The 26,619-nt window shown below is 44.7% G+C and overlaps 1 protein-coding gene across 4 annotated transcripts in view; it reads left to right on the top strand.

The window, feature by feature from the left end:
• Positions 1–26,619, top strand: part of daxx (death-domain associated protein) — a 166,503-nt gene that overhangs the window by 87,636 nt on the left and 52,248 nt on the right. For all 4 annotated transcript variants that reach the window (XM_060904814.1, XM_060904815.1, XM_060904812.1 and 1 more), the window contains one exon: positions 12,352–12,483. In XM_060904814.1, the coding sequence (XP_060760797.1) occupies positions 12,352–12,483 (132 nt within the window). The remainder of the gene's footprint in view (positions 1–12,351; positions 12,484–26,619) is intronic.

The raw sequence follows: 26,619 nt of genomic DNA, 5'->3' as shown, positions 1-26,619 counted from the left end.
GATTTACAATTTTTTTCCTGGGAGAGGCTTTTTTTTCCTCGAACGGACGCTGGCAAAAGGCACTTCACGGAACACTATCGGCGCATGGTATAGCCTATCATATTATGCTCAAGCCTGAGCTCAACAATGCTTCAGTTTTTTTTTCTCTCTCGAATGGAACAAAAAGCGCTGCGGGGAACATTGGTATCGGCGCATGGGATCGGCACTGGTATCGGTTCATGGTATCGGCAACTGTTTGACAAGTACGAGTATGAGTATATTAGTGGAGTATCGGGGCCGATGCCAGTATCGGTATCGGTGCATGCTTACAGGGATCTCATGGAGCTATTCGTTTCTTCTAGTACTCATTTAGTTAATACATAAAGGAGTTAAATTATATGGAACTTAAGAATACTTTATGAACAATTGTCAAAATAAATAAATAAATGAAATGAAAATTAAAAGAAAAGTCAGTCAGTCATGTACGGGCCTGATGCATGTGGCAAGTGCTCAAAAAATGTTAGCCAATACGCTGATGTAGGTACCATGCGCCATCTTGTGTCAAAGAACTACAACTCCCAGCCAACTTCTGCGTTGACCTACGTCACGCCTGGGCGGGATCACTTACATCACCTCCTCCATGATCTTCAAAAATGCTTGGAAGACTCAATTTTGTTATCTCTGGTGTCTGAACTCAGCGAGGAACAGACCATAAAGAGACGCTTACCATCGGACCGTCCGAAACCACGACTCTTTCTTGCAAGATCCACACTTCAGCGCGTTTCCCCGTTCTGTTTACCCTTGATCACGGTAGACTCCGGAAACACGCGCGCTTTAACTCAAGCGAGTTATAAACCGGTTTTCAATTATTATTCTTTTAAGTACGTACGAAAACTGCAAGCAAAAGGCAGTTTTCCTTTGTTTTTCATCTGTTCGGGAAGCGGCTGGACCCTTCTGAACCCGTGCACAGTGCTGAACAGAGCTGCTCTTCTCACGAGCTACGAAGCCTCTTCAAAGAACCTCCTCTCCTCCTTACAGAAGTTTTTCCAAAGCTCCAGGAAGACTCTGCTTTCTTCAAAAGACGAGACTTTTGAAGTAAGACTGGCATTGGGCAATAAGACTAGTTTTAGAAATTAGTTATTCACTTAGTGTGAAGTTATATGCAGGAAATGAAGTGTGCACACTGAATTTTAATTTTTATCATTTGTTATTGTTGATTTAAATTGGTTAATCAGTAAGTTTTTGCATGTTCTCTCTCTCCTTCCTAACATCCTAATTTCATTACTCACACATCTTGACCTCATCAAGATTTCAGTAAATTGAATAATATTGTGGACCCTTTTCAGTCACGTGACCTTTGTAAACGCAACCACCATTTTGGACATGTAGTGGACTTCGGCTCGAATCAGTTTGAATGCGAGGAAGGCGACAAACGAAAAACATAAAAGAAAATGGAGCGAGATGCAGAAAACACCTTCACTATCCAGCGACGTAGGGCATTTACAGGGCGAGCAGAGGGAGAGGTATTTGCAAAAATTGAGGTTAGCAGGCTGAGAGAACGACGTTTACCTGCTTCCACCAGGATTGCTCACTGACGTACGGAAGTACACGAAGCCCTAGTCTTTACCTGACTTCGGCCCACATGATCTGTATACCTATGTCGTTAAAAACCCATCGCCATACACATACATGCCAACGTCCGAGGTTCCGGAGCGCTCTCCGGCTTGCTCCCGGAGTGCTCCGGCCGAGGTTCCGGAGCGCTCTCCGGCTTGCTCCCGGAGTGCTCCGGCCGAGGTTCCGGAGGGCGCTCCGGCTTGCTCCAGGAGTGCTCCGGCCGAGGTTACGGAGCGCGCTCCGGCTTGCTCCGGAGCAAGCCGGCGCGCGCTGCTTAATTTGAGGGAGAGCAAGCCGGCACGCGTTGCTTAATTTGAGGGAGAGCAAGCCGGCGCGCGCTCCGGAACCTCGGACGTTGGCTCCGGCAGCTATTTATACTGGATCCGGTGTAAATAGCTGCCGGATCATAATTACAGTAAACTGGTAAATCCAGTAAAGGAAAAACTTGAGACTGAAAGGTTTTAACAGTCATCCAAATGACTGAACGTAAACATTGCTACAGTAACATACCAGCTACTTGTTGACATTAGCTAGTCAACAATAGCTACTACAGAAGAACAAAGAGGTTACAATGGGTTATTTTAGCCTATTTGGTTACACACTCGCCGCCACAGAATGTTAACAGCAATGTAATGCCTTTTCTGGCTAATTTTATTCGTCTTACCTCCAACAAAGTGGTCACTACACAAGCGCTGGTATGCCGAGGGCTGCCAATCTGTTAATGGCCGCTATCCATCTTCTCCGTCGGGATCCGATAAAATGATAAACCTTGCCTTGTTTGTTGATGGTTACTACATCCAGGTGCACAACAATATGGTGGCATGATGGAAGTCTTGCTGAAAGTAAAAACTTTCTTTGCTGCCGTTCCTCAATGTTGGCTGTGGTAAACTACTGGTAGTACACGTCCAAAATGGCGGCCGCGTTTGTCGTGACGTCACGTGAAAAGGGTCCATAGAGCTAGGGGTGAGCGGTCTGGAAGAGCTTTTGTCTCCAGACTAGGCCTTAAACACGTGGCAAACCCCTCCTCCTCTCTTTTGTCTCCATACTAGGCCTGTATCTCAGCTTTAGATAATATCCTGAGTCCTGATTCAATTCAACCTTTATAGCAAATTCTCCTGTGCTTACATTTAAAGCCATATATATATAATGTGTGTGTGTGTATATATATATATATATATATATATATATATATATATATATATATACACACACACACACACACGTGTGTGTGTGTGTGTGTGTGTGTGTGTATATATATATATATATATATATATATATATATATATATATATATATATATATATATGTGTGTGTATATATATATATATATATATGTGTGTGTATATATATATATATATATATATATATATATATATATATATATATATGTGTACCACGGATGACCGTTTGAATGTATTTTAATTGTTAACTTTAATTTTAACACACATCCACTAGGCCTTAAACACGTGGCAAACCCCTCCTCCTTTCCTTTGTCCAGTTAGCCTACAAAGCTAATCACTTGGAAAGCACATGGTAGCTAGCACTCCCTTTGTCTAGTTAGCCTACAAAGCTAAATCTGCTTAGACTAGACCTGGTAACTATGCAGAACAGGGACCCAAATATCAGCCAGATTCGCAGCTTTCTTACGGACCCAAGGGCATTTCCCATATCAGAAGTGGCGCTAAAACAGTCAAAAGACCTGAAACACCTCCATAACCTCCAGCACTGCCTGAAGCTTGAAAAAGGGCTCCTGGTGTACGTGCCTCGTGGCCAGGGACCACCCCGCTGGGTTGTCCCCATGGACCACAGGGGGATTGTCTTGCAATATGCTCATGACAGTCCATGTGGAGGCCATAGGAGCGCTAGGGCCACCTACAAGACCCTCCAGCCAATAGTCTATTGGCCTCTCATGATCAAAGACATAACCGAGTATGTCCAAGGATGCCTGGTCTGTTGTCAATTTCGCCCGTCCAAACCGCTAAATAGAGCTCCCCTGCAAAGTTGCGGAATTACCTTTCCCTGGTCCAACCTCCAAATGAACTGGATCGGTCCGGTCCCAAAATCCTCCCAGGGTAACAAATACCTCCTTACCGTCACATGCGCTTTCACAAAATGGATAGAATGTCTACCAGCCCCTAATGATACTGCAGAAACTACTGCTCTCCTTCTCATGAACCATGTGTTCAGCCGTTGGGGCTTTCCTCTATCCATCGACTCAGACAAGGGCACCCATTTCACTGCTGGTGTAATGGCTGCGCTGTGGAACATGTTAGGCGTTGAGGCGAAATTCCATGTCGCTAACCACCCTCAATCCTCTGGTCAGGTTGAACGAGCCAATCAAACCATTGAGAGCATACTGCGAAAGTATGTCACCCACCATGGTAAAGATTGGGATGTGAAACTTCCCTTGGTGCTAATGGCCATCAGGTCCACCCCTCATCGCACCACTGGAGTCACACCTTTTGAGATGATGACTGGGCGAGAAATGGTTCTCCCACTGCATCTCCTATACAGACCAGAGGACATGAGCGTCCCCACTGCATACACCGCACATCAATACGTCGTTGACCTACAACGCCACCTACAATCCACCTTTGCATGGGCCCAAAAGAATCTTGAAACGAGCGTGAAGGGACAAAAGGCCTACTACGATCGGAAAGTCTCCCATCACGAATACCAAATAGGCGACAAAGTCCTCTACTTCAATTTTACCAAGCCGGTAGGGGTCTCAAAGAAGTTCCTACCCCACTGGTCGGGACCTTTCGAAATCGTGGGAAAACTGTCCCCCATTGCGTACCGCGTTAGGACATCCAGGCCTAATCAGACGCCCTCCTACCGATGGGTTCATAGCAATCAAATCAAACCTTTTGAACAGTCCTCATTCCAAAAGGGGATAGACAATAGTTAGGCCCATCCAGGCCACCCAGCTTGTATGCCTCACTCACCCTTAAGCGTATACTAACATCCCCAATCACATTTACCAACCCAATAAAATAAAAAAAAAACCCTTCTGTATGTTACACAATGGACTCCCTCGGAATCCTGTGCATCCTCCTTACCTTACAACTGAGTCAGTCAAGTGAGGTGGTGGAGCCTGGCCCCCCCAGCTGGCATCATCCTGCAGGAGACTCCTGGGCTCCTTCTTACAAACTGTCGCATCCACACTCAACGAGTATACGCCCGACTAGACCCATGGGCCGTATACCGCAAACACCTCAAGTCACTGCTACCTTCGATCAATGATAACGGACCAAATGGCGAGATATCTAATGTAGTTGGACACACTAGACGCACCACTACCCATATGCTAGAACAGTTACAAAAATTCATAGTCACCGAGGAAGAGCTGAGCGGTAAAACGCGTCAGAAAAGGTTCCTCGGGGGTTTAATTATCGGTGCATCTGCCATTGGGTCCTTGTTCTCTATTGGTCTCTCTGCAGCCAACTCAGTCAGTTTGAGTACGCTGAAAAGAGAAGTTAGCATTCTGCAAAAGGAAATGCCAGAGATCTGAGAGAAACTGCTTGCCCAACAAGAAGAGCTGCAGGGCTTAGGCAAATCCCTGCAGGGAACTATACTAACCGTTAACATGCATACTGATCTAATCTATAGCACTACTATGCAGACCGTAGACAAATTGGCCGAAATAATCAAGAACGAGATCAAATACGTCAGAGTAGTAAGGGATTTAATGCAAGACCTGCTTAGAGAAGTTGGTGATTCGATCAGTTCCCTGAGTAGTGGCAAGGTCCCATCGTATCTCACACCCCTTAACTTGGTGGAGAATATACTAAAATCCACTACTACTACTAACATGCATTCCTCGCAAATACACCTGGCCTATAGTCTTGGCAGTGCTATCCCCATTTTTGTGAGTCCACAAGATTTAGAGATAGGTTTCATACTAAATCTACCCATCATTGAGAAAAACAACATGTATAGACTCAAGTCTGTCCTCAATGTGGGTTTCTGGAAAAACAATGTCCGTATACACATACAGACACCACCCATGGTAGCATACCATGACGACAACCCCTCTGTCTACTTTATTCCCAACCTAGAGATGTGCACCTCCACTAAAGACATCCACTGGGTTTGCCCAAGCAACCCATTCATTAGAGACACTACAGATCGCCTGTGTGGATTGAGGGCGAAAGCGCCCGAACAAAAGTGTGTAGGTCAAATATCCACAAAGGACGAGGATATGGAAACTAGAGTAGAGAGAGCTGGTAGTCGGTGGGTTGTTAACACTCCAAAAACTGAAGTCTTGATGTCATACAACCAGCACCACACAGCCACAGGAATGAAAATCCCAAACCAAACGGTGTTCCTTAGTGTACCACAGGGAGCCACCATTCACATAGGTGACATCACCCTACACCATCTTAGTACTGACAGGTACGATTTGGAGATTGAGATGATAGATGCATTCGAAGGTTATGATCTTGAGATCAGTAACACCCTCCAACAGCAACTGCTGGTTGAAGGGACAAACGGTGAAATTTAGTTTAGGTCAGAATGGAATTTCGACCATAGTCTCCCAAAACCGGGTTAGAGAGTCACCTGACCTAGAATTTACCATAAATCTGATTGTTTTGGGACTTCTTCTCAGTGGCTGGGTCTTAACCGCTGGCATTGCATGCATGCTACACAAACGAATAGCGATACTATACGCCAAGCTGGATAAGGGGGTCTGCGTCCCTGACAGCTTTGGCCACAGTAGCGCACGCTTTCTGGCCAAACCACCTGCTGCCATTACCTTGCCAGAAGATTAGGTTTAATACCCTAACACTGACACCTCTTTTCTTTACTCCACTTCCTCTCTTTTCTTGTTTTATTATTTCCTTTGAGTAGGAAATGAAGTATATATGTAGTGTTCACTGTTTAATGAAGTATATACACTTGTGTTCAAAATAATAGCAGTCCAACACGACTAACCAGATCAATCACTGTTTTTGGTGGAAATTATATTACTACATGGCAAATAATTTACCAGTAGGTGTAGTAGAGTCATAGAAAACCAATAGACCAAACATTCATGATATGCATGCTCCTGAGTCTGTGTAATTGAATAATTAAAGGGGTACCGAATATAATATATACAGTTGTTGATGTGACAAAGTAACGTATTCTTAAGTATTCTATCAAATTTATATACTAGAAAACAACGAAATATCTTGGTAATTGTAAATATAATACTTTATACGCTAAACTGCACAAGAGTCGCCATTTTTAAAAGACCGTGACGTCAGCGCTACCCACTGCACTAGCGGAACTCTCCGAAATAGAGGAGATAAGCGTGTAATCATGGCGTCGGGCGCATCAAGTGAAAGCGACAGCTCTGTCGAATCATACGAAGAGATCCCGCAAGACACACTGCAAGCAGGCTATGGCTTAGAAGGGTACCAGTTTGAACCTAGGAGAGGTACTATGTAGTGGAAGTTCATTATGTCTAACTATTAAAGCTATTTTAAGTTCGTTTCTTAAGACAAGGATTTTTTAAGATGTTACCTTGTTGACAGTTTCGGCGAGAATCTTCCGCCTTCTTCAAAGCAGTCACCAGATGTCGAGTGGTGACGTGCCTTATCAGCTGATGTTACGCTACGGAGGCGTGAACGTCCCGCCCAATTTGACAGGTAGTTCACGCCTCCTGCTGTCAGGTCGCTCCCCCAGGACACATCTGGTGACTGTTTTGAAGAAGGCGGAAGATTCTCGCCGAAACTGTCAACAAGGTAACATCTTAAAAAATCCTTGTCTTAAGAAACAAACTTAAAATAGCTAGGAGAGGTACTCTCGACTCCGGTGATGAAATAAGAGAAGAAAGCTCGGATGACGGCGAGGACGAGACTGATGCTGACCATGGGCATGGCGAGTGTGGGGCAGAGCGTCTGCGTGCAGGTGACACGGCGTGGTGCTCGTGCGGAAAATGTAACGTGGAGTTGCTCACGAGTCCAGCAGAATTTATTTGCTGCAATGAGATAGGCGCCACCCGTGGACTTGCGAAATCGTCGCAAGAGGCAGAAACAGGTATTTCACATGTGCTATTCCCAACCTCAATGAGCCAACACAACTGGGCACATACATACGTCATGAGTGTTACGCAGAGAAAATGAACGTGCATTCTGATTGGATAAAATTAATATCATGGTGGGCTGTTCAAACTGCGGAAATAGTTTGCTCGAGCTACTTTCAAAACACTAACTTTCCAACCTTAGAACAAAAAACTTTTGTAAGTCTTGAATAAGGTTCGTTAATGTGTGTTTTATTGTTATATTTACTCCATATATTGCCCTCTGTTACCCTTTAAGTGAAAGGGACGTGTTCAAAATAATAGCAGTGTGGAGTTTAATTAGTGAGATCATTCATTCTGTGAAAAAACAGATGTCAATCAGGTGGCCCTAATTTAAGGATGAAGCCAGCACATGTTGTACATCCATTTCTCTCTGAAAACCTGAGAAACATGGGTCGTTCCAGACATTGTTCAGAAGAACAGTGTGCTTTGATTAAAATGTTGATTGGAGAGGTAAAACTTGTACTGTAAAGAAGTGCAGAAAATGATGGGCTGCTCAGCTAAAATGATCTCCAGTGCTTTAAAATGGACAGCAAAACCAGAGAGACATGGAAGAAAACAGAAGACTACCATTTGAATGGATCGAAGAATAGCCAGAATGGCAAAGACTCAGCCAATGATCAGCTCCAGGGTGATCAAAGACGGTCTGAAGTTACCTGTGAGTACTGTGACAATTAGAAAATGCCTGTGTGAAGCTAATCTATCGGCAAGAAGCTCCTGCAAAGTTCCACTGTTAAAAAAAAAAAAAAAGACGTGCTGAAGAGGATACAATTTGCCAAAGAACACATCGACTGGCCTAAAGAGAAATGGAAAAACATTTTGTGGACTGATGAAAGTAAAATTGTTCTTTTTGGGTCCAAAAGCCGCAGACAGTTTTTCAGACGACCCCCAAACACTGAATTCAAGCCACAGTACACTCTGAAGACAGTGAAGCATGGTGGTGCAAGCATCATGATATGGGGATGTTTCTCTTACTATGATGTTGGGCCCATTTATCGCATACCAGGGATCATGGATCAGTTTGCATATATCAGAATACTTGAGGAGGTCATGTTGCCTTATGCTGAAGAGGAAATGCCCTTGAAATGGGTGTTTCAACAAGACAACGACCCCAAACACACCAGTAAGCGAGCAGCATCAGGGTTCAAGACCAACAAAATGAAAGTTATGGGGTGTCCAGCCCAGTCCCCGGACCTTAATCCGATGGAAAACTTGTGGGGTGACATCAAAAATGCTGTTTCTGAGGCAAAACCAAGAAATGCAGAGGAATTGTGGAATGTTGTCAAATCATCCTGGGCTGGAATACCTGTTCACAGGTGCCAGAAGTTCTCAGAAACCGTGGTTATACAACTAAATATTAGTTTAGTGATTCACAGGAATACTAAATCCTTAAGATTTTTTCAGTTTATACAGTAAATATTTGGAGTTTGTAATGAAAAATGCAGACACTGCTATTTTTTTGAAGAGCCCAATGTTCATTTTTCTTCATTTTCTGTAAAGTAATTAAAATATTGATACATTTTTCTTCATGTTTTGATGTAGAATATAATGTGCAGTGTTCCCAATGCATGGAAATAAAAACTATTATAAGGATTTTGAGCTTTACTCACGTTTTTAAACACACTGCTATTATTTTGAACACAACTGTATGTAGTGTTCACTGTTTGAATTTTGAGGTAACCTTAATCTAGTTAGTGATTATATGCCCAAGTGCCTATGGTGATTATATGCCCAAGTGCCTATAGTGGTTATATGCCCAAATGTCTCTACCTCCAACTGTCTCACTGGAACTCACAAGTTTACACAGTCTTCACAGGACACCATGAACTGTACAGAACAAGTCTACCTCAAGGACTATGGACACGGCAATGGTACGATACGGTGCTCTCAGTGCTACGACTCCGTCATACCCCCGAGACCAAAAGGGGGAATGTAGGTACCATGCTCCATCTTGTGTCTAAGAACTACAACTCCCAGCCAACTTCCGCGTTGACCTACGTCACGCCTGGGCGGGATCACTTACATCACCTCCTCCATGATCTTCAAAAATGCTTGGAAGACTCAATTTTGTTATCTCTGGTGTCTGAACTCAGCGAGGAACAGACCATAAAGAGACACTCACCATCGGACCGTCCGAAACCACAACTCTTTCTTGCAAGATCCACACTTCAGCGCGTTTCCCCGTTCTATTTACCCTTGATCACGGTAGACTCCGGAAACACGCGCCCTTTAACTCAGGCGAGTTATAAACCGGTTTTCAATTATTCTTTTAAGTACATACGAAAACTGCAAGCAAAAGGCAGTTTTCCTTTGTTTTTCATCTGTTCGGGAAGCGGCTGGACCCTTCTGAACCCGTGCACGGTGCTGAACAGAGCTCTTCTTCTCACGAGCTACGAAGCCTCTTCAAAGAACCTCCTCTCCTCCTTACAGAAGTTTTTCCAAAGCTCCAGGAAGACTCTGCTTTCTTCAAAAGACGAGACTTTTGAAGTAAGACTGGCATTGGGCAATAAGACTAGTTTTAGAAATTAGTTATTCACTTAGTGTGAAGTTATATGCAGGAAATGAAGTGTGCACACTGAATTTTAATTTTTATAATTTGTTATTGTTGATTTTAAATTGGTTAATCAGTAAGTTTTTGCCTGTTCTCTCTGTCTCCTTCCTAACATCCTAATTTCATTACTCACACATATCTTGACCTCATCAAGATTTCAGTAAATTGAATAATACTATTGAGGTATTTCACTCACGTGACCAAGTCATGTGACGCTGCCATTTTGGACGGCACGGCTCGAATCAGTTTGAATGCGAGGAAGGCGACAAACGAAAAACATAAAAGAAAAAGGAGCAAGATGCAGAAAACCCCTTCACTATCCAGCGACGTAGGGCATTTACAGGGCGAGCAGAGGGAGAGGTATTTGCAAAAATTGAGGTTAGCAGGCTTAGAGAACGACGTTTACCTGCTTCCACCAGGATTGTTCACTGACAGCTAAGGTTTATTCACATTTTCATTTACTTTCGGTCCTCAGGATAAACAAAATGTTATTAAATGTCATTGAAATAACTTCTTAGTCTGTTGAGACATGGCCCGTTATAAGTTTTTCCTTTACTGTATTTACTAGTTTACTGAGCGCGCTCCGGGGCGGGCTGGCTAGCGCTCCCCGGAGGGCTCTCCGGGGCGGGCCGGCCGGCGCTCCGGGGCTGGCTGGCTCAGTAAACTAGTAAATCCAGTAAAGGAAAAACTTGAGACTGAAAGGTTTTAACAGTCATCCAAATGACTGAACATAAACATTGCTACAGTAACATACCAAGCTACTGTTGTTGACATTAGCTAGCTTGCCGTCCAAAATGGCGGACACCGGGGCGTCACGTGACCCTGTGACGTCAGGTGAAATACCTCAATAGAGCTAGGGGTGAGCGGTCTGGAAGAGCTTTTGTCTCCAGACTAGGCCTTAAACACGTGGCAAACCCCTCCTCCTCTCTTTTGTCTCCATACTAGGCCTGTATCTCAGCTTTAGATAATATCCTGAGTCCTGATTCAATTCAACCTTTATAGCAAATTCTCCTGTGCTTACATTTAAAGCTATCTCTCTCTCTCTCTCTCTCTCTCTCTCTCTCTCTCTCTCTCTCTATATATATATATATATATATATATATATATATATAATGTGTGTGTGTGTATATATATATATATGTGTGTATATATATATATATATATATATATATATATATATATATGTATATATATATATATGTGTGTATGTGTGTGTACCACGGATGACCGTTTGAATGTATTTTAATTGTTAACTTTAATTTTAACACACACCCACTAGGCCTTAAACATGTGGCAAACCCTCCTCCTTTCCTTTGTCCAGTTAGCCTACAAAGCTAATCACTTGGAAAGCACATGGTAGCTAGCACTCCCTTTGTCTAGTTAGCCTACAAAGCTAAATCTGCTTACACACACACACACACACACACACACACACACACACACGCATTCTGTTCATAGAACATTTCATTCTGCTGCCATTCAGTTATTCAAATTTCTTTTTTTCCCTTTTATTTTTACTTTTTATCTTTGTTATAATAAATTCCATTATTATTATTATAATTTTGTCTGGTGTCTGTCTGCTGTTTCGATACTTCTGAAGTCGCCCACATCGCAAAAGAACTATTAAGGTGTATATGAATATTGGATGCAGCCTGGTAAGTGATCAAAATTCTGAGTTATATCAAATACTGGTATGATTCACTAGATGATTCACTAGATGATTAGACTAGATGATTCACTGAATGATTCATTTCAAACGATTCAATGAGACTGATTCCATGGTATGATTCAATTCAGATGAGTCAAATTAAATGATTCAATGGGATTGATTCAATTTAATTATTAAAGATTGATCACTTGACACCAATCTACATACACATAAGCATAATTACACCTACACTGAATACTCTGAGACTGCTGTGTGTTAGGGGTTAGTGTGTTGGTAAGTCTCAGGACCAGCTGATGGAGGGGACTGGTTTTAGGCCAGAGCTCTTGGGTTTTCAGTGTTTCATCTAGTGTAGTTATGTGGATTGAGTGAACCCCAAACAGCACATCCATGCAGTATAATCGGTACAACGTCAAAGACTTTTCACCAAATTCATTTTCTCTCTCTCTCTCTCTCTCTCTCTCTCTCTCTCAGATAGCATACTTGGAGAACTTGCTGAAGGTTTATCGTGATGAGATCAGACGACTGCAGGAGAGAGATTTGAATTTCGAGGATCTGGAGAAGGAGGACTCGAGCTACATCCAGGAGCATAAACTGAAACGCAAAGTAAGTCTGTCAGGACCCTCTAAAAATACCCATGTGCAGATAAAGCTGGGCAGATCTTATTGATATCTCAACATTCATCTTGAACAGAATATGATGGACTCTCAACACTGTCATGTCCTTTGCATAGTTAAATTTTGATATCTTATTGTAACATACACAGTTTAAAATATGATACTGATGAGAATACTTGAGTAAGGTTTCATTCTCTCTGTACACGTGAACAAATAATTTGCAGCTTTGTGTTATACTTAATTTTACTCCATTTTATTAACATTTAGTAGAAACAGTTTTACCATCAGGCAGATTGTCTTGACTAATTGTCTTGTGAAGCAGGTGACAGAAAGCACGCACAGACTTGGTAAACTTTATGCACTTTGCATAGGAACTCTGCCTTTTAACATCTTGTGCTGCTATAGGTTATCGCTCTCATCATCTTTCAGTTCTACTGTGGCATCCTCATTTCCTCTTAGTAAATGGAGGAGGTTTTGAGTTCATAAATAGGGAATAAAATTGATAAATGTTCAGTATTTTATTCTACATCATAAATTTTATATATATAATTTTGTTTAAAAAAAAAAGTAGAATCGGCAGCCAAACCAGATAGGGGAAGAAAAAAAAAAACCACAGTGGTGCTTGAAAGTTTGTGAGCCCTTTAGAATTTTCTATATCTCTGCATAAATATGACCTAAAACATCAGATTTTCACACAAGTCCTAAAAGTAGATAAACAAATGAGACAAAAATATTATACTTGGTCATTTATTTATTGAGGAAAATGATCCAGTATTACATATCTGTGAGTGGCAAAAGTATGTGAACCTTTGCTTTCAGTATCTGGTGTGACCCCCTTGTGCAGCAATAACTGCAGCTAAACGTTTCTGTTAACTGTTGATCAGTCCTGCCCACTGGCTTGGAGAAATTTTAGCCCGTTCCTCCATACAGAACAGCTTCAGCTCTGGGATGTTGGTGGGTTTCCTCACATGAACTGCTCACTTCAGGTCCTTCCACAACATTTCATTTGGATTAAGGTCAGGACTTTGACTTGGCCATTCCAAAACATTAACTTTATTCTTCTTTAACCATTCTTTGGTAGAACGATTTGTGTGCTTAGGGTCTTTGTCTTGCTGCATGACCCACCTTCTCTTGAGATTCATGGACATGGACAGATGTCATGACATTTTTCCTTTAGAATTCGCTGGTATAATTCAGAATCCATTGTTGCATCAATGATGGCAAGCCGTCCTGGCCCAGATGCAGCAAAACAGGCCCAAACCATGCTACTACCACCACCATGTTTCACAGATGGGATAAGGTACTTATGCTGGAATGCAGTGTTTTCCTTTCTCCAAACATATGCTCATCATTTAAACTAAAAAGTTCTATTTTGGTCTCATCTGTCCACAAAACATTTTTCCAGTAGCCTTCTGGCTTGTCCATGTGATTTTTAGCAAACTGCCGACAAGCAGCAATGTTCTTTTTGGAGAGCAGTGACCACCTCCTTGCAACCCTGCCATGCACACCATTGTTGTTCAGTGTTATCCTGATGGTGGACTCATGAACATTAACATTAGCCAATGTGAGAGAGGCCTTCAGTTGCTTAGACGTAACCCTGGGGTCCTTTGTGACCTCGCCGACTTGCTCTTGGAGTGATCTTTGTTGGTCGACCACTCTTGGGGAGAGGGTAATAATGGTCTTGAATTTCCTCCATTTGTACACAATCTGTCTGACTGTGGATTGGTGGAGTCCAAACTCTTTGGAGATGGTTTTGTAACCTTTTTCAGCCTGATGAGCATCAACAACACTTTTTCTGAGGTCCTCAGAAGTCTCCTTTGTTTGTGCCATGATGCACTTCCACAAACGTGTTGTGAAGATCAGACTTTGATAGATCCCTGTTCTTTAAATAAAGCAGGGTACCCACTCACACCTGATTGTCATCCCATTGATTGAAAACTCTAATTTTGACTCTAATTTCACCTTCAAATTAACTGCTAATCCTAGAGGTTCACATACTTTTGCCACTCACAGATATGTAATATTGGATCATTTTTCTTAATAAATAAATGACCAAGTGTAATACTTTTGTCTCATTTGTTTAACTGGGTTCTCTTTATCTACTTTTAGGACTTGTGTGAAAATCTGATCATGTTTTAGGTCCTATTTATGCAGAAATATAGAAAATTCTAAAGGGTTCACAAACTTTCAAGCACCTGTGTGTGTGTGTGTGTGTGTGTGTGTGTGTGTGTGTGTGTGTGTGTGTGTATAAATGTAAATAAAAATACGTATGTATTCTCCCCTTTACCTTCTCCACATTTTTGAGAATATACCTAAACACTAAACAGCATCATGAAGACTAAGGAGTGATCAAAACAAAGCCCTTTTAGAAATATCAGTCACGGTTTCGTTAAAAATAATGTTGAACATCCTGCACAGCAACATTTAAATCCATTATTAAAAATGAGAACAATATGGTACAACCAGTTATTACTCTCCTAGAGGAGACCATCCATCAAAAGTCAAACCTTGTCATGAAAAAAAAAACATGGGACATTTTCTGTCTTCAGGGAGGTAAACATTTGACAGTTGTTGCAAGCACTGTACAAATTCATCTGAACTAAACTCAGTGTTCTGGATGAGTGAAGAAAATATGAAAAGGTCTGTTTGTTCTCAAAGCCTTACTGCCAGTACCGATCAGCCTGCCGATCAGCTAATTAATGCTGTACAGTCTGACCTGAAATAATGTACTAGTACTTGGAAAAAAACTTCCATAACTATTTCTAAGTTGCATATCGGTTGGTCCTGCCACTCAGGTAAATAAATGGATTTACCTGAGTGGCAGGACCAACCGATATTATAGTCGGGATTCTAGTTGTGGTGTGACTGCTCCAGACTGGTACTAAATTCGGGCATCAGTATGGGGGCACTATGGAGCACAGAGGAAGATAGATGTGTCCCCTTTTTGCTCCAAGAGAATGTGACCTAAATATATCATTTCTTTGTACAGTTTTGCAAATTAATAACCTGGGACAACTTATAACGAACTTAATAAACACTCTAACTTAATAACTTTGACTTTTAATTGAACACGGTGTCAAATGCGCATCCAAAACATGAGCCGGCGAGAGGAGGCCGCAAAGCACCACAGCCTACTGAGCCGCATAGCCCGACCTCTCTCCACAATGCTACTAACACTCTTGATGCTACGTTGCTACAATCCATGATGGATTCTCTTAAGAGTGATATATTTGGGAGAATCGACACCCTTTCTACGAATCTGTGCGCTGAAATATCGGCTGTGAGACAAGAACTGAAGAACTCAATTGAACCACTTCAGCGTACAGTGGATGCTCATGAGGTGACGATGTGAGACCTTGAGCGAGCGACTGCAGACCACAGTACTTGGATAAACGAACTGGAGGCTACGGTTAGCACGCTAAACTCACAAGTGAAATGTCTGGAGGACAAGTGTGAGGACCTGGAAGGTAGGTCTAGGAGGAATAACATGTGGGTGATTGGTGTACTAGATGGACTTGAGGGACCCCGTGCCACTGATTTTATCGCTCAGCTACTGCAGGATTTGCTCGGACTTAATGAGAAGCCCCTACTTGACCATCCCCACTGGACCCTGAGGGAAAAACCTAAAGAGGGGAGCCTACCTCGGCCCTTTGTGGCAAGGATACACTACTTCCATGTTCGCAACCCGATTCTACAGCGAGCTGGAGAATCCTCACCCCTCCTTTACAAAGGCAAGAGAATCTCCGTATTCCCTGACTACACGTCCTCTGTTGCCAAGAAACGAGCTGCGTTTGGTATAGTGAAACACAATCTCCGCTCCTATCCAGATGTTAAGTTTGGACTTCTTTACCCAGCAACACTCAGTCACTACGCCAGATGGGACATCACACAGATTTGAAGATCCTACTGTGGCCGTCAATTATGTCAATAAGAACTGTAAGTAACTGTGACTTGTCTGTCTCTCCTATTATGTGAGACGAGTGCACCAGAGACTTCTTCTATCGTCTCTGTGGACTTCCATCTTTCAGCTAGACTGTTTATAATACTATCGACTATCTCCCGGGTGCCCTGCCTGGTCCATGAGACCACGATTTGATTTTATTGTTAATGTTATTGTTGACTCTTTGCTCATTTGTCTGTTTCACCTTTTTTTTTTTTTTTTTTAAAGTTATTAAAGTGACTTGCATTATGTATACTTGTTAATCCTCTACTAGTCACATTTCATCTCGGGTAGCACTACTGAGTTCCTATTAGAGCTACCATGGAGCGTTGCAGACCGCTTGTGTTGAGGGAAGTTTTAGCATGCATCTCGATTGGGGAGATGCTGGGGTGGGATGTAGATGAGGGGTTTGTGTATTTAGTACGTGGGTGTGGCAGCGGGGGCGTGGTCAAGCGCCGGTCTGTGACAGGAGGGCAGAGCCAGGGAAGGTGAGTGGCAGCATCACTACACCTGACGGTAATTAACCGGTGTTTGTGTGTCTTCCCAGTAACCGTGCCCTATTTAAGGAGGCAGAGGGAGAGCAGAGGAGAGCTCTTCCCAGGACAAGAACACAGCGTGTGTGTGTGTGTGTGTGTGTGTATTTACCAGAATAAAAATGGTGTTGTTATACTGAAAAGTCTGGCAATAAAAAGCCTATTCGTACCTGAAGCTTTGTCCTGCCGTCCTCTGTGCTCCACCCACACCTCAGAGAGCTCTACAGTGGTGCCGAAACCCGGGACAAAGGTGGAGCACCAACCTTGCAGCCCCATGGAATCCTCCCCGTTCGCGGACCTGGTCCACAGCTCAGCAAAGCCAGCACCAGGCGCTCGTCACGCTCCGAAAGGAGCAAGAGCGGCGCTTCGAAGCCCTGGTGCTGGCCCAGCAGGAAGATCGCGAGGCGTTCCGGCGGCATCTCGCGTCGGCGGGGTCCACCAGCGCCCCGGCCGCGGGCCTCACCGTGACCAAGATGGGCCCGCAGGACGACCCCGAGGCGTTCCTCACATTGTTCGAACAGGTCGCCGAAGCCTCGGGGTGGCCGATGGAGCAGCGCGTGGCGCGCCTCCTCCCCCTCCTGACGGGAGAGGCGCAGCTGGCCGCGCTACAGCTCCCCGCCGATCGCCGGCTGGCCTACGCGGACCTTCGCCAGGCCGTCCTCCAGCGCGTGGGGCGCACACCAGAACCGCGCCAGCGCTTCCGCGTGCTGCGGTTGGAGGAAGTCGGCTGGCCATTCGCGTTCGGCCAGCAGCTCCAGGACGCCTGCTGGCAGTGGCTGAGGGCCGACGATCGCGACGCCGAGGGAATCATCGATCAGGTGGTGCTGGAGCAGTTCATCGCCCGCTTACCAGCCGGAACCGCGGAGTGGATCCAGTGCCACCGCCCGGCGTCGCTGGATCAGGCAGTAGGACTGGCGGAGGATCATTTGGCGGCTGTTCCGGCGGCAGGACAGCCGACGATGTCTCCTCTCTCTCTCTCCCCTCCCTTCTGTGTCCCGTCCTCACCCCATTCCCCCACCACGGAGACGGGGGCCGGCTCCACCCCAGCCGGCCCGCCGCACCCGTGGTGCCCTCCCGTTTCTCCCTTCTGTGTCTCTCTTCCCCCCCCCCCAGGTGAGTGAGCCCCAGAGCACCGGTGCAGAGGGAAAGCCCGGGCCGGTTTGCTGGCGCTGCGGGGAGCCGGGCCACCTGCAACAACAGTGCGCAGCAATGGAGGTGGGCGCGGTGGTACGGATCCCCGACGCGCCAGAAGCTGCCCTCGATCGGGCCGGAGCTTATCGCATACCAGTGAGTGTCCAAGGGGCTACATATCAGGCGTTGGTGGATTCTGGTTGCAATCAGACCTCGATCCGCCAAAGCCTGGTGCAAGATGAGGCATTGGGGGAGCACAGGTGGTGAAGGTGTTGTGTGTGCACGGGGATGTTCACAGCTACCCTTTGGTGTCGGTCCCCATATTTTTCAGAGGGGAAAAATCTATAGTGAAGGCGGCGGTTAATCCTCGCCTTACCCACTCTTTAATTTTGGGGACTGATTGGCCAGGATTTCGGGGTTTAATGACGCGCCTAGTAAAGAGTGGGTCCTGCCATTTGACAGGGGGAGGTCCCGGTGTCGCTTTGGCTGGAGCTGCTGTCGCAGAGCCGTCTACGTCATCTCCGCGACAGAGTGAGGAGCTGCCGGCTCCTCCTCTTTCTGTTGGGGAATCCCTCGCGGATTTCCCATTAGAACAATCGCGAGACTCTGTGACATGCGTTTGACCAAGTGAGAGTAATCGATGGTCAAACGCTCCAGCCGACCGCCACCCCGTCCTTCCCCTATTTTTCTATTATGAAGGATAGATAATACCGAGTGACGCAGGACACTCGGACGAAAGAGCGAGTCACACAGCTGTTAATTCCAAAGAGCCGCCGGGAATTGGTATTTTAGGCGGCTCACTTTAATCCCATGGCTGGACACCTAGGGCAGGATAAGACACTAGCCCGGATAATGGCCCGATTCTATTGGCCGGGGATTCGCGGCGATGTCCGTAAGTGGTGTACGGCGTGCCGCTAATGCCAGTTAGTAAATCCAGCGACCATTCTAAAAGCGCCTTTGCACCCCCTACCATTAATCGAGACCCCGTTCGAAAGAATTGGGATGGATCTCGTCGGGCCATTAGATCGGTCAACACGAGGGTACCGCTTTATATTGGTTCTGGTGGACTATGCAACGCGATACCCGGAAGCGTTGCCTCTTCGCAATATCTCAGCACGCAGTATTGCGGAGGCCCTCTTCCACGTCATCTCCCGGGTTGGAATCCCGAAAGAGAGTCTGACTGACCAAGGCACCTCGTTTATGTCACGAACACTGAGCGAACTGTATGGGCTATTAGGTATTAAACCGATCCGCACCAGCATGTATCACCCACAAACGGACGATTTAGTTGAACGGTTCAATCGCACCCTCAAGAATATAATTAAAAAATTCGTAAGTGAGGACGCACGTAACTGGGATAAATGGCTCGAACCCTTGTTATTTGCAGTGCGAGAGGTCCCCCAAGCCTCCACGGGGTTCTCCCCGTTTGAATTGTTATACGGGCGTAAGCCGCGCGGCATTTTAGATGTGCTGCGGGAAAATTGGGAGGAGGGACCTTCACAGAGTAAAAACGAAATTCAGTACGTTATGGACCTGCGCGCAAAACTCCACACGCTCACCCACCTAACTCAGGAGAATTTGCGGCAGGCCCAGGAACGGCAAGCCCACCTGTACAACAAGGGCACGCGCCTTAGAGAGTTCACTCCGGGAGATAAGGTACTCGTACTGTTGCCCACGTCGAGCTCCAAATTAATCGCCAAGTGGCAAGGACCCTTTGAGGTCACACGGCGAGTCGGGGACGTCGACTATGAGGTAAGGCGAATGGACAGGGAGGGGGCGCTACAGATCTACCACCTCAATCTGCTTAAACTCTGAAACGAGGAGGTCCCCGTGGCGTTGGTGTCGGTAGTTCCGGAGAAGGCGGAGCTGGGGCCGGAGGTTCAAAAAGGGACATTGGCATCACGTACCTGTCCGGTCCCCTGTGGAGACCACCTCTCCCCGACCCAACTCACGGAGGTCGCCCAGTTGCAGGCCGAGTTTTCGGATGTGTTCTCGCCCCTGCCCGGTCGCACTAACCTCATAGAACACCACATAGAGACGCCCCCGGGGGTGGTAGTTCGTAGCCGTCCTTACAGGCTACCCAAACACAAAAAAAAGGTGGTTCGGGAAGAACTTCAGACCATGCTCGAAATGGGCATCGTCGAGGAGTCCCACAGTGACTGGAGCAGCCCGGTGGTCTTGGTACCCAAGGCCGACAGGTCGGTCCGGTTCTGTGTGGACTACAGAAAAGTCAGCGCGGTGTCTAAATTCGACGCGTACCCAATGCCTCGTATTGACGAGCTGCTCGATCGGCTAGGCACGGCTCGCTTTTACTCGACACTGGATTTGACGAAGGGATATTGGCAGATCCCCTTGACTCCATTATCCTGGGAGAAAACGGCCTTTTCCACACCGTTCGGCTTACACCAATTTGTCACACTTCCTTTTGGGCTGTTTGGGGTGCCCGCTACGTTTCAGCGACTGATGGACAGGGTCCTCCCCCCCCACGCCACCTATGCGGCCGCAAATCTTGATGACATTTATAGTAATGACTGGCAGCGGCACCTGCAACACCTGAGGGCCGTCCTTAGGTCGCTGAGGCGGGCAGGTCTCACTCCCAGCCCGAAGAAGTGTGCGATTGGGCGGGTGGAAGTACGGTATCTGGGCTTCCACTTGGGCAACGGGCAGGTGCGTCCCCAAATTAATAAGACAGCAGCGATTGCGGCCTGCCCGAGGCCCAAGACCAAAAAGGGGGTGAGACAGTTCCTGGGGCTAGCTGGCTACTACCGTAGGTTTATACCTAATTATTCGGACGTCACCAGCCCGCTGACTGACCTCACTAAAAAGGGGGCGCCAGATCCGGTCCAGTGGACGGAGCAGTGCCAGCGGGCTTTCTCTGAGGTAAAGGCTGCACTGTGTGGGGGGGTCACTATTATACTCCCCTGACTTTTCTCTCCCTTTTGTGTTGCAGCGGACAGAGGGCTGGGGGCGGTGTTGTCCCAGGAGGTGGAGGGGGAGGACCGCCCCATCCTGTACATTAGCAGGAAGCTGTCGGTGCGTGAGGGGTGCTACAGCACTATTGAGAAGGAATGCCTGGCGATCAAGTGGGCGGTCCTCGCCCTCTGTTACTACCTGCTGGGGCGCCCTTTCACCCTCTGTTCGGACCACGCGCCCCTCCAGTGGCTCCACCGCATGAAAGATGCCAACGCATGGATCACCCGTTGGTATCTGGCACTCCAACCCTTCAATTTCAAGGTGGTCCACAGGCCGGGGGCGCAGATGGTCGTGGCGGACTTCCTCTCCCGTCAAGGGGGGGGGGGTCGGCTGCGGGCCGGACGGGCGCCCGGCCTGAGTCGGGCGGTGGGGGTATGTGGCAGCGGGGGCGTGGTCAAGCGCCGGTCTGTGACAGGAGGGCGGAGCCAGGGAAGGTGAGTGGCAGCATCACTACACCTGACGGTAATTAACCTGTGTTTGTGTGTCTTCCCAGTAACCGTGCCCTATTTAAGGAGGCAGAGGAGAGCTCTTCCCGGGACAAGAACACAGCGTGTGTGTGTGTGTGTGTGTATTTACCAGAATAAAAACGGTGTTGTTATACTGAAAAGTCTGGCAATAAAAAGCCTATTCGTACCTGAAGCTTTGTACTGCCGTCCTCTGTGCTCCACCCACACCTCAGAGAGCTCTACAGTCGGTATTGTGTGTTTTCTTTTTTTTCTTGCTGGTTGTGTTTAGGGTTGCAAAATTCCCAGGAATTTTCACAGTGGAAAATTTCCATGGAAATTTTGGGAATTAGCAGGCATTTATGGGAATTTTGGGGAACTTTCGGGAATTTTCAAAACCAACTTTACTTAAAAATTGATACAAAAAATAAGGTCCTTTTATTCAGGACCTTATTTCTCTGGGGCGGCACGGTGGTGTAGTGGTTAGCGCTGTCGCCTCACAGCAAGAAGGTCCTGGGTTCGAGCCCCGGGGCCGGCGAGGGCCTTTCTGTGTGGAGTTTGCATGTTCTCCCCGTGTCCGCGTGGGTTTCCTCCGGGTGCTCCGGTTTCCCCCACAGTCCAAAGACATGCAGGTTAGGTTAACTGGTGACTCTAAATTGACCGTAGGTGTGAATGTGAGTGTGAATGGTTGTCTGTGTCTGTCAGCCCTGTGATGACCTGGCGACTTGTCCAGGGTGTACCCCGCCTTTCGCCCATAGTCAGCTGGGATAGGCTCCAGCTTGCCTGCGACCCTGTAGAACAGGATAAAGCGGCTACAGATGATGAGATGAGAGATTTCTCTGGATCTCTGTTCTGTTCAGAAGAACATACAAGCAAAAACAAGCATGTAACTAATTAAACAACTGAGAAATTAATAAGCACCAAATGTTTTACAAAAGGAGTATGGATTTTCCCTGGTACATGTATAATGAATTAAACAATAACCTTAGACTTTGTGAGAACTTATCTTCAAAAGCAACTTTAACTCTACTTATGATTTTGAAGACTGCTTCCTGTAACTTTTTTGTTCACTAATTATACTTCAACAACTTGAATTCCTTTTTCGTTTTACAACTGGTTTGTAAACCATATCCTGTCAAGTAATTTGCTTGCAAATTATCGGATTAGAAGTAATGATTAGGGTATACAATGCTATTAAAACAATGACATTTAAACAATGACATTTAAACAGCCTTGCTCCAGATTCAAAGGAAAAAGTTGCACTAATATATTTTACAAGCAGCAAAACTTATTTCAAGACTGTTTGTTAGTTATTAGAAATTGTACATTTTTAAAGTATTCCTTATTTTATGATGTGATACCTTTGTGATTAAATCTGCAGACAAGTCTTCAAGTTTTGTAAAATTTTGTAATAAAAATGGTCAAAAGTGAGTTTTTGCAAGATTTTTAGAAATCACTACTTGTTATGCAATGAGTTAGATTTCCAGTTAATTCTTATCAAAGGGTACACGCTAGAAAAATAATCCATTCAATTCAAAATTACTAGATATCTTGTCCGAGAGACACTTAAAGGATATGGGACATGGATTTTTACCTGGGCATAATTATGTATAAAGGACATAAGAAATGCCATCTAAATTACTGCAGGGCGTCAAAAATGTGAAAATCATCACATTATTCAAGTTTTTTTTATGCATCAGCGTAAAACAAGGATTCTTTAATGAGCTAGGTGGTCACGTGACCCGTGACGTCACAAAAACTTTCCAAGGAGCCAGCGCTTGGGAATCTAATGTAAACAGGTTACCGAAATGGACACCATTGACAGTGATATTCCCGATGTTTCACAGAGATGTGAAGTTAGAGCCTATCAATTCGAACCGATAGCTGGAAATTCACATGAACATTAGGGGTGGGCAATATATCGATATGTTTTATGAACACGAAAAAGATTTTGGCATATCGTATATATCGAGATAATGCTCTAAATTAATATGATTTCGCCACTGTGCTTAATTTCCTTCACTGTGCTATGGTGCTGCCCGCCCCGCCTCCTTCGTGTGTTTGTACCCCCTCCCCTCGCGTGTAGGCGGCGTGTTAACTCATTCAACATGGCAGCGCCCACAGAAAGCCCGGAGGCGGCAGAACTCGTACCAAAAAAAGGACAAATGGCTCCAAATATGGAAATATTTTGGTTTTAAACCGTCGGACGAACAACAGAAAGAGGTCTACTGTTGGAAATGCAAGAAATTGGTGGCAAACAAAGCGTCGAGCACCACGAACCTATTCAACCATTTACAGGTACGCCACAAACTTTTGTACGAGGAGTGTGCCAGGGTGAGAGTTAATGCAGTGAGATGAGTGTGAGTTTTGTTTTTAAGGAAAAGGAAGGCAATATGTATTATTTCTATAAGTCAAATTATTATTTATGAAATGAGGGTTTTTTTTGTTATCTTAAATGTTTAAGACGCACTTTATAAGAACTGCCTACCCTCAGGTTTTATGTTTGTAATTAAAATAAGGCAATATACTACTTCCTTGGTTTGATAATTCATGTTAAAAATGGTGCACAAGCACTTTGTTACTAGTACCTGTCTACCTCTAGGCACTTGGCTGCCTACCTGTTTGCACTTCAATAAAAAAAAAACACCTTGCTGAATTTGGTGTGTCTGTTTTTTGGGGGTTGTTTTTCCTGCATAGATATCGAGATGTATATCGAGATATAGCAAAAATATATCGAGATTTTTTTTTCTCCATATCGCCCAGCCCTAATGAACATAGATCTTGTCTTTACTCTGACGGGTCAGATGATTGAGAGTGAGAGTTCATTCAGCCCTCATGAAACTGAAAGCGGTCGGCTCGATAACACTTCCTGGTAAGTTAAAAACAATTCTGCTCAAAGGCTAATGATCTGTTGAAAGAAGTATTATTTTTGTATCATACATTGAAAGTTCATCATAGATCTAGCTAAAGTCCGTTGCAAGCTAGTTTTTTTTTTTTTTTTGCTGATATTTTTCGAGATTGATTGAGATACAATGCTTCCAGAGATGAAAACATTCAAAATGGCGAAACGAGTCAGAATTATGATAATTGATACACCCAAAATTATAATACTAATCCTTACCTCGGCTTTCAGTCACTTAGCGCAGAGGTCTTCAACAGGGGGGTCGCGAAATCGCACCAGATCACTCATATCAACAAAAATATTCCTGCCCTGGCCTGTCCCTGGCCTCCGTGCAGGGATGCAAACAGCGCGCCTTTCGGCAGATGCCGCCTTTTTCACGGCTGAATCGCGCAGATCCGATTTAAAAAAAAAAAAATAGCGATGTTGGTTCATGGAGCATGAGGTATGAAGTGTAAGGATGAGAGAGAGGCGGTTTGGGTCGGGAAGCTGCGCGCATTTGTGCAGCCTGGCGCAGGTGTGCGCGGCTTCCCGATTTGAACTGTTTTTTTTTTTTTCCTCATCCTTATGCTTCCTGTTTCATGTTTCATGAATTAATATCGCTCAGTACCTGAGTATTAATGTTGAAAGAATCCTCAGTGAAATAGTCCGAATACAGTTTGTGGGAAACAGTAGGTGCAAAGTTTTTTTTTCAACAGGTGTTCTGTAAAGTTGTCCTGCCAAGCCTACTGCGCATGCGAGCTCACACTTTCCTCAGCTTCGGGTCCTTGGGGAATGTAAAAAAACTTACTCCAGGGCATTTCCCATTGGAATTATTGCAACCATAAGCAGCACAATACACCACGATGTCCAGTGTATGATGTCCAATGTACTTTAAAGACTATAAAAACAATTTTCTTGTCATCCACTTCTCCATTCATCTACCCGCTTGTGCTGTGCCCGGAAGTTTTTGTGACGTATGATCACGTGACAGCGGCTCTTCCGGTTGCAAAAAATGCATATCGGAAGTCGAGCAGAAATGCCATATAATCATCACCAATATAACGATTTTGCTGAATTTAATAGATGACTTTGTATTTGTTGATGCAATTAATTCATATTTTTAATGGAAAGAAACTGATATAGCGTGCTTTTATGTTTCATGTCCCATATCCTTTAATAGAAATCTATTCAAATGCAGAATCGAGAGGTCCCCAACACAAAAAAATGTATTCAAAATATGTGTAGTAGACCAAGGGATACAAGACCTACACTTTTGTGGTAGGGAACTTGGGAATGCGCATTTGACCTTTGACAATTTTGACTGGATTTCTATTAAGTGTTCCTTGGACTAGATAATTAAGATTGAGAATAATAATTTTTCACTGAAAAGTCTGAATATAATACTAATATTGAAAAACTAAAAGCCTTTTATTAACTGGCCTTTAGCAATATGTCTTATTCTTAATTAGCACAAAACAGTACATAATTGAAAGAAAGGCTTAACATGGGTTTTAATTTGTTTTTCTGGGTGATGAAATGTTTTAAAATGTTTAAAACTTAATAAATGCCAAAATTGAAAATTCCCAATATTCCCAGGCCCTTCAAAATTCCCGGAAACTTTCCGGGAAAGTTTCCAAAATTCCCAGAAACTTTCCACCCCTTTGCAACACTAGTTGTGTTGCCGGTCGGTGTAATCTTACGTTTTAATGTAAAGTTTGTTCGCCCACTGTCTTTACTTTTCCACAATAGTTTCAAATGATCCAGCCCATGTTAATTCAACATATGGATGGAAAAGATCTTAAGTTTGTTAGTTGGAACTGCAAAGGTCTCAATTCCCCAGTAAAACGCAGAAGGGTTGTACAGAACCTTCAACATTTGGAGGCTCAAATTGTTTTTCTCCAAGAAACACACTTGGAATCATCTCTTTATCCAAGAATTAGAGCTGGGGCAATTGGTCATGCCTATTACTCCTCATTTCATAGCAAGTCCGGAGGAGTTGCGATTTTGCTACATAAATCAGTTCCCTTTATTTGCTCTGATGTAACCTCTGATCCAAATGGTAGATACTTGTCACTGGTAAGGTGTACAATACTCCAGTCCTTCTTGTGAATGTGCATGCTCCTAATTGGGACAACGAAGATTTTTTTAGGCAACTCTTTTCTAACCTCCCTGATATGTCCTCACACCTCCTCATTTTAGGAGGTGACTATCTGTTGGTTGAGCC

The sequence above is a fragment of the Neoarius graeffei genome, chromosome 22, assembly GCF_027579695.1.
Source record: "Neoarius graeffei isolate fNeoGra1 chromosome 22, fNeoGra1.pri, whole genome shotgun sequence".
Taxonomy (NCBI): domain Eukaryota; kingdom Metazoa; phylum Chordata; class Actinopteri; order Siluriformes; family Ariidae; genus Neoarius; species Neoarius graeffei.
Note: the sequence above shows the minus strand (reverse complement) of the source record. Positions and strands in the feature narration are given on the sequence as shown.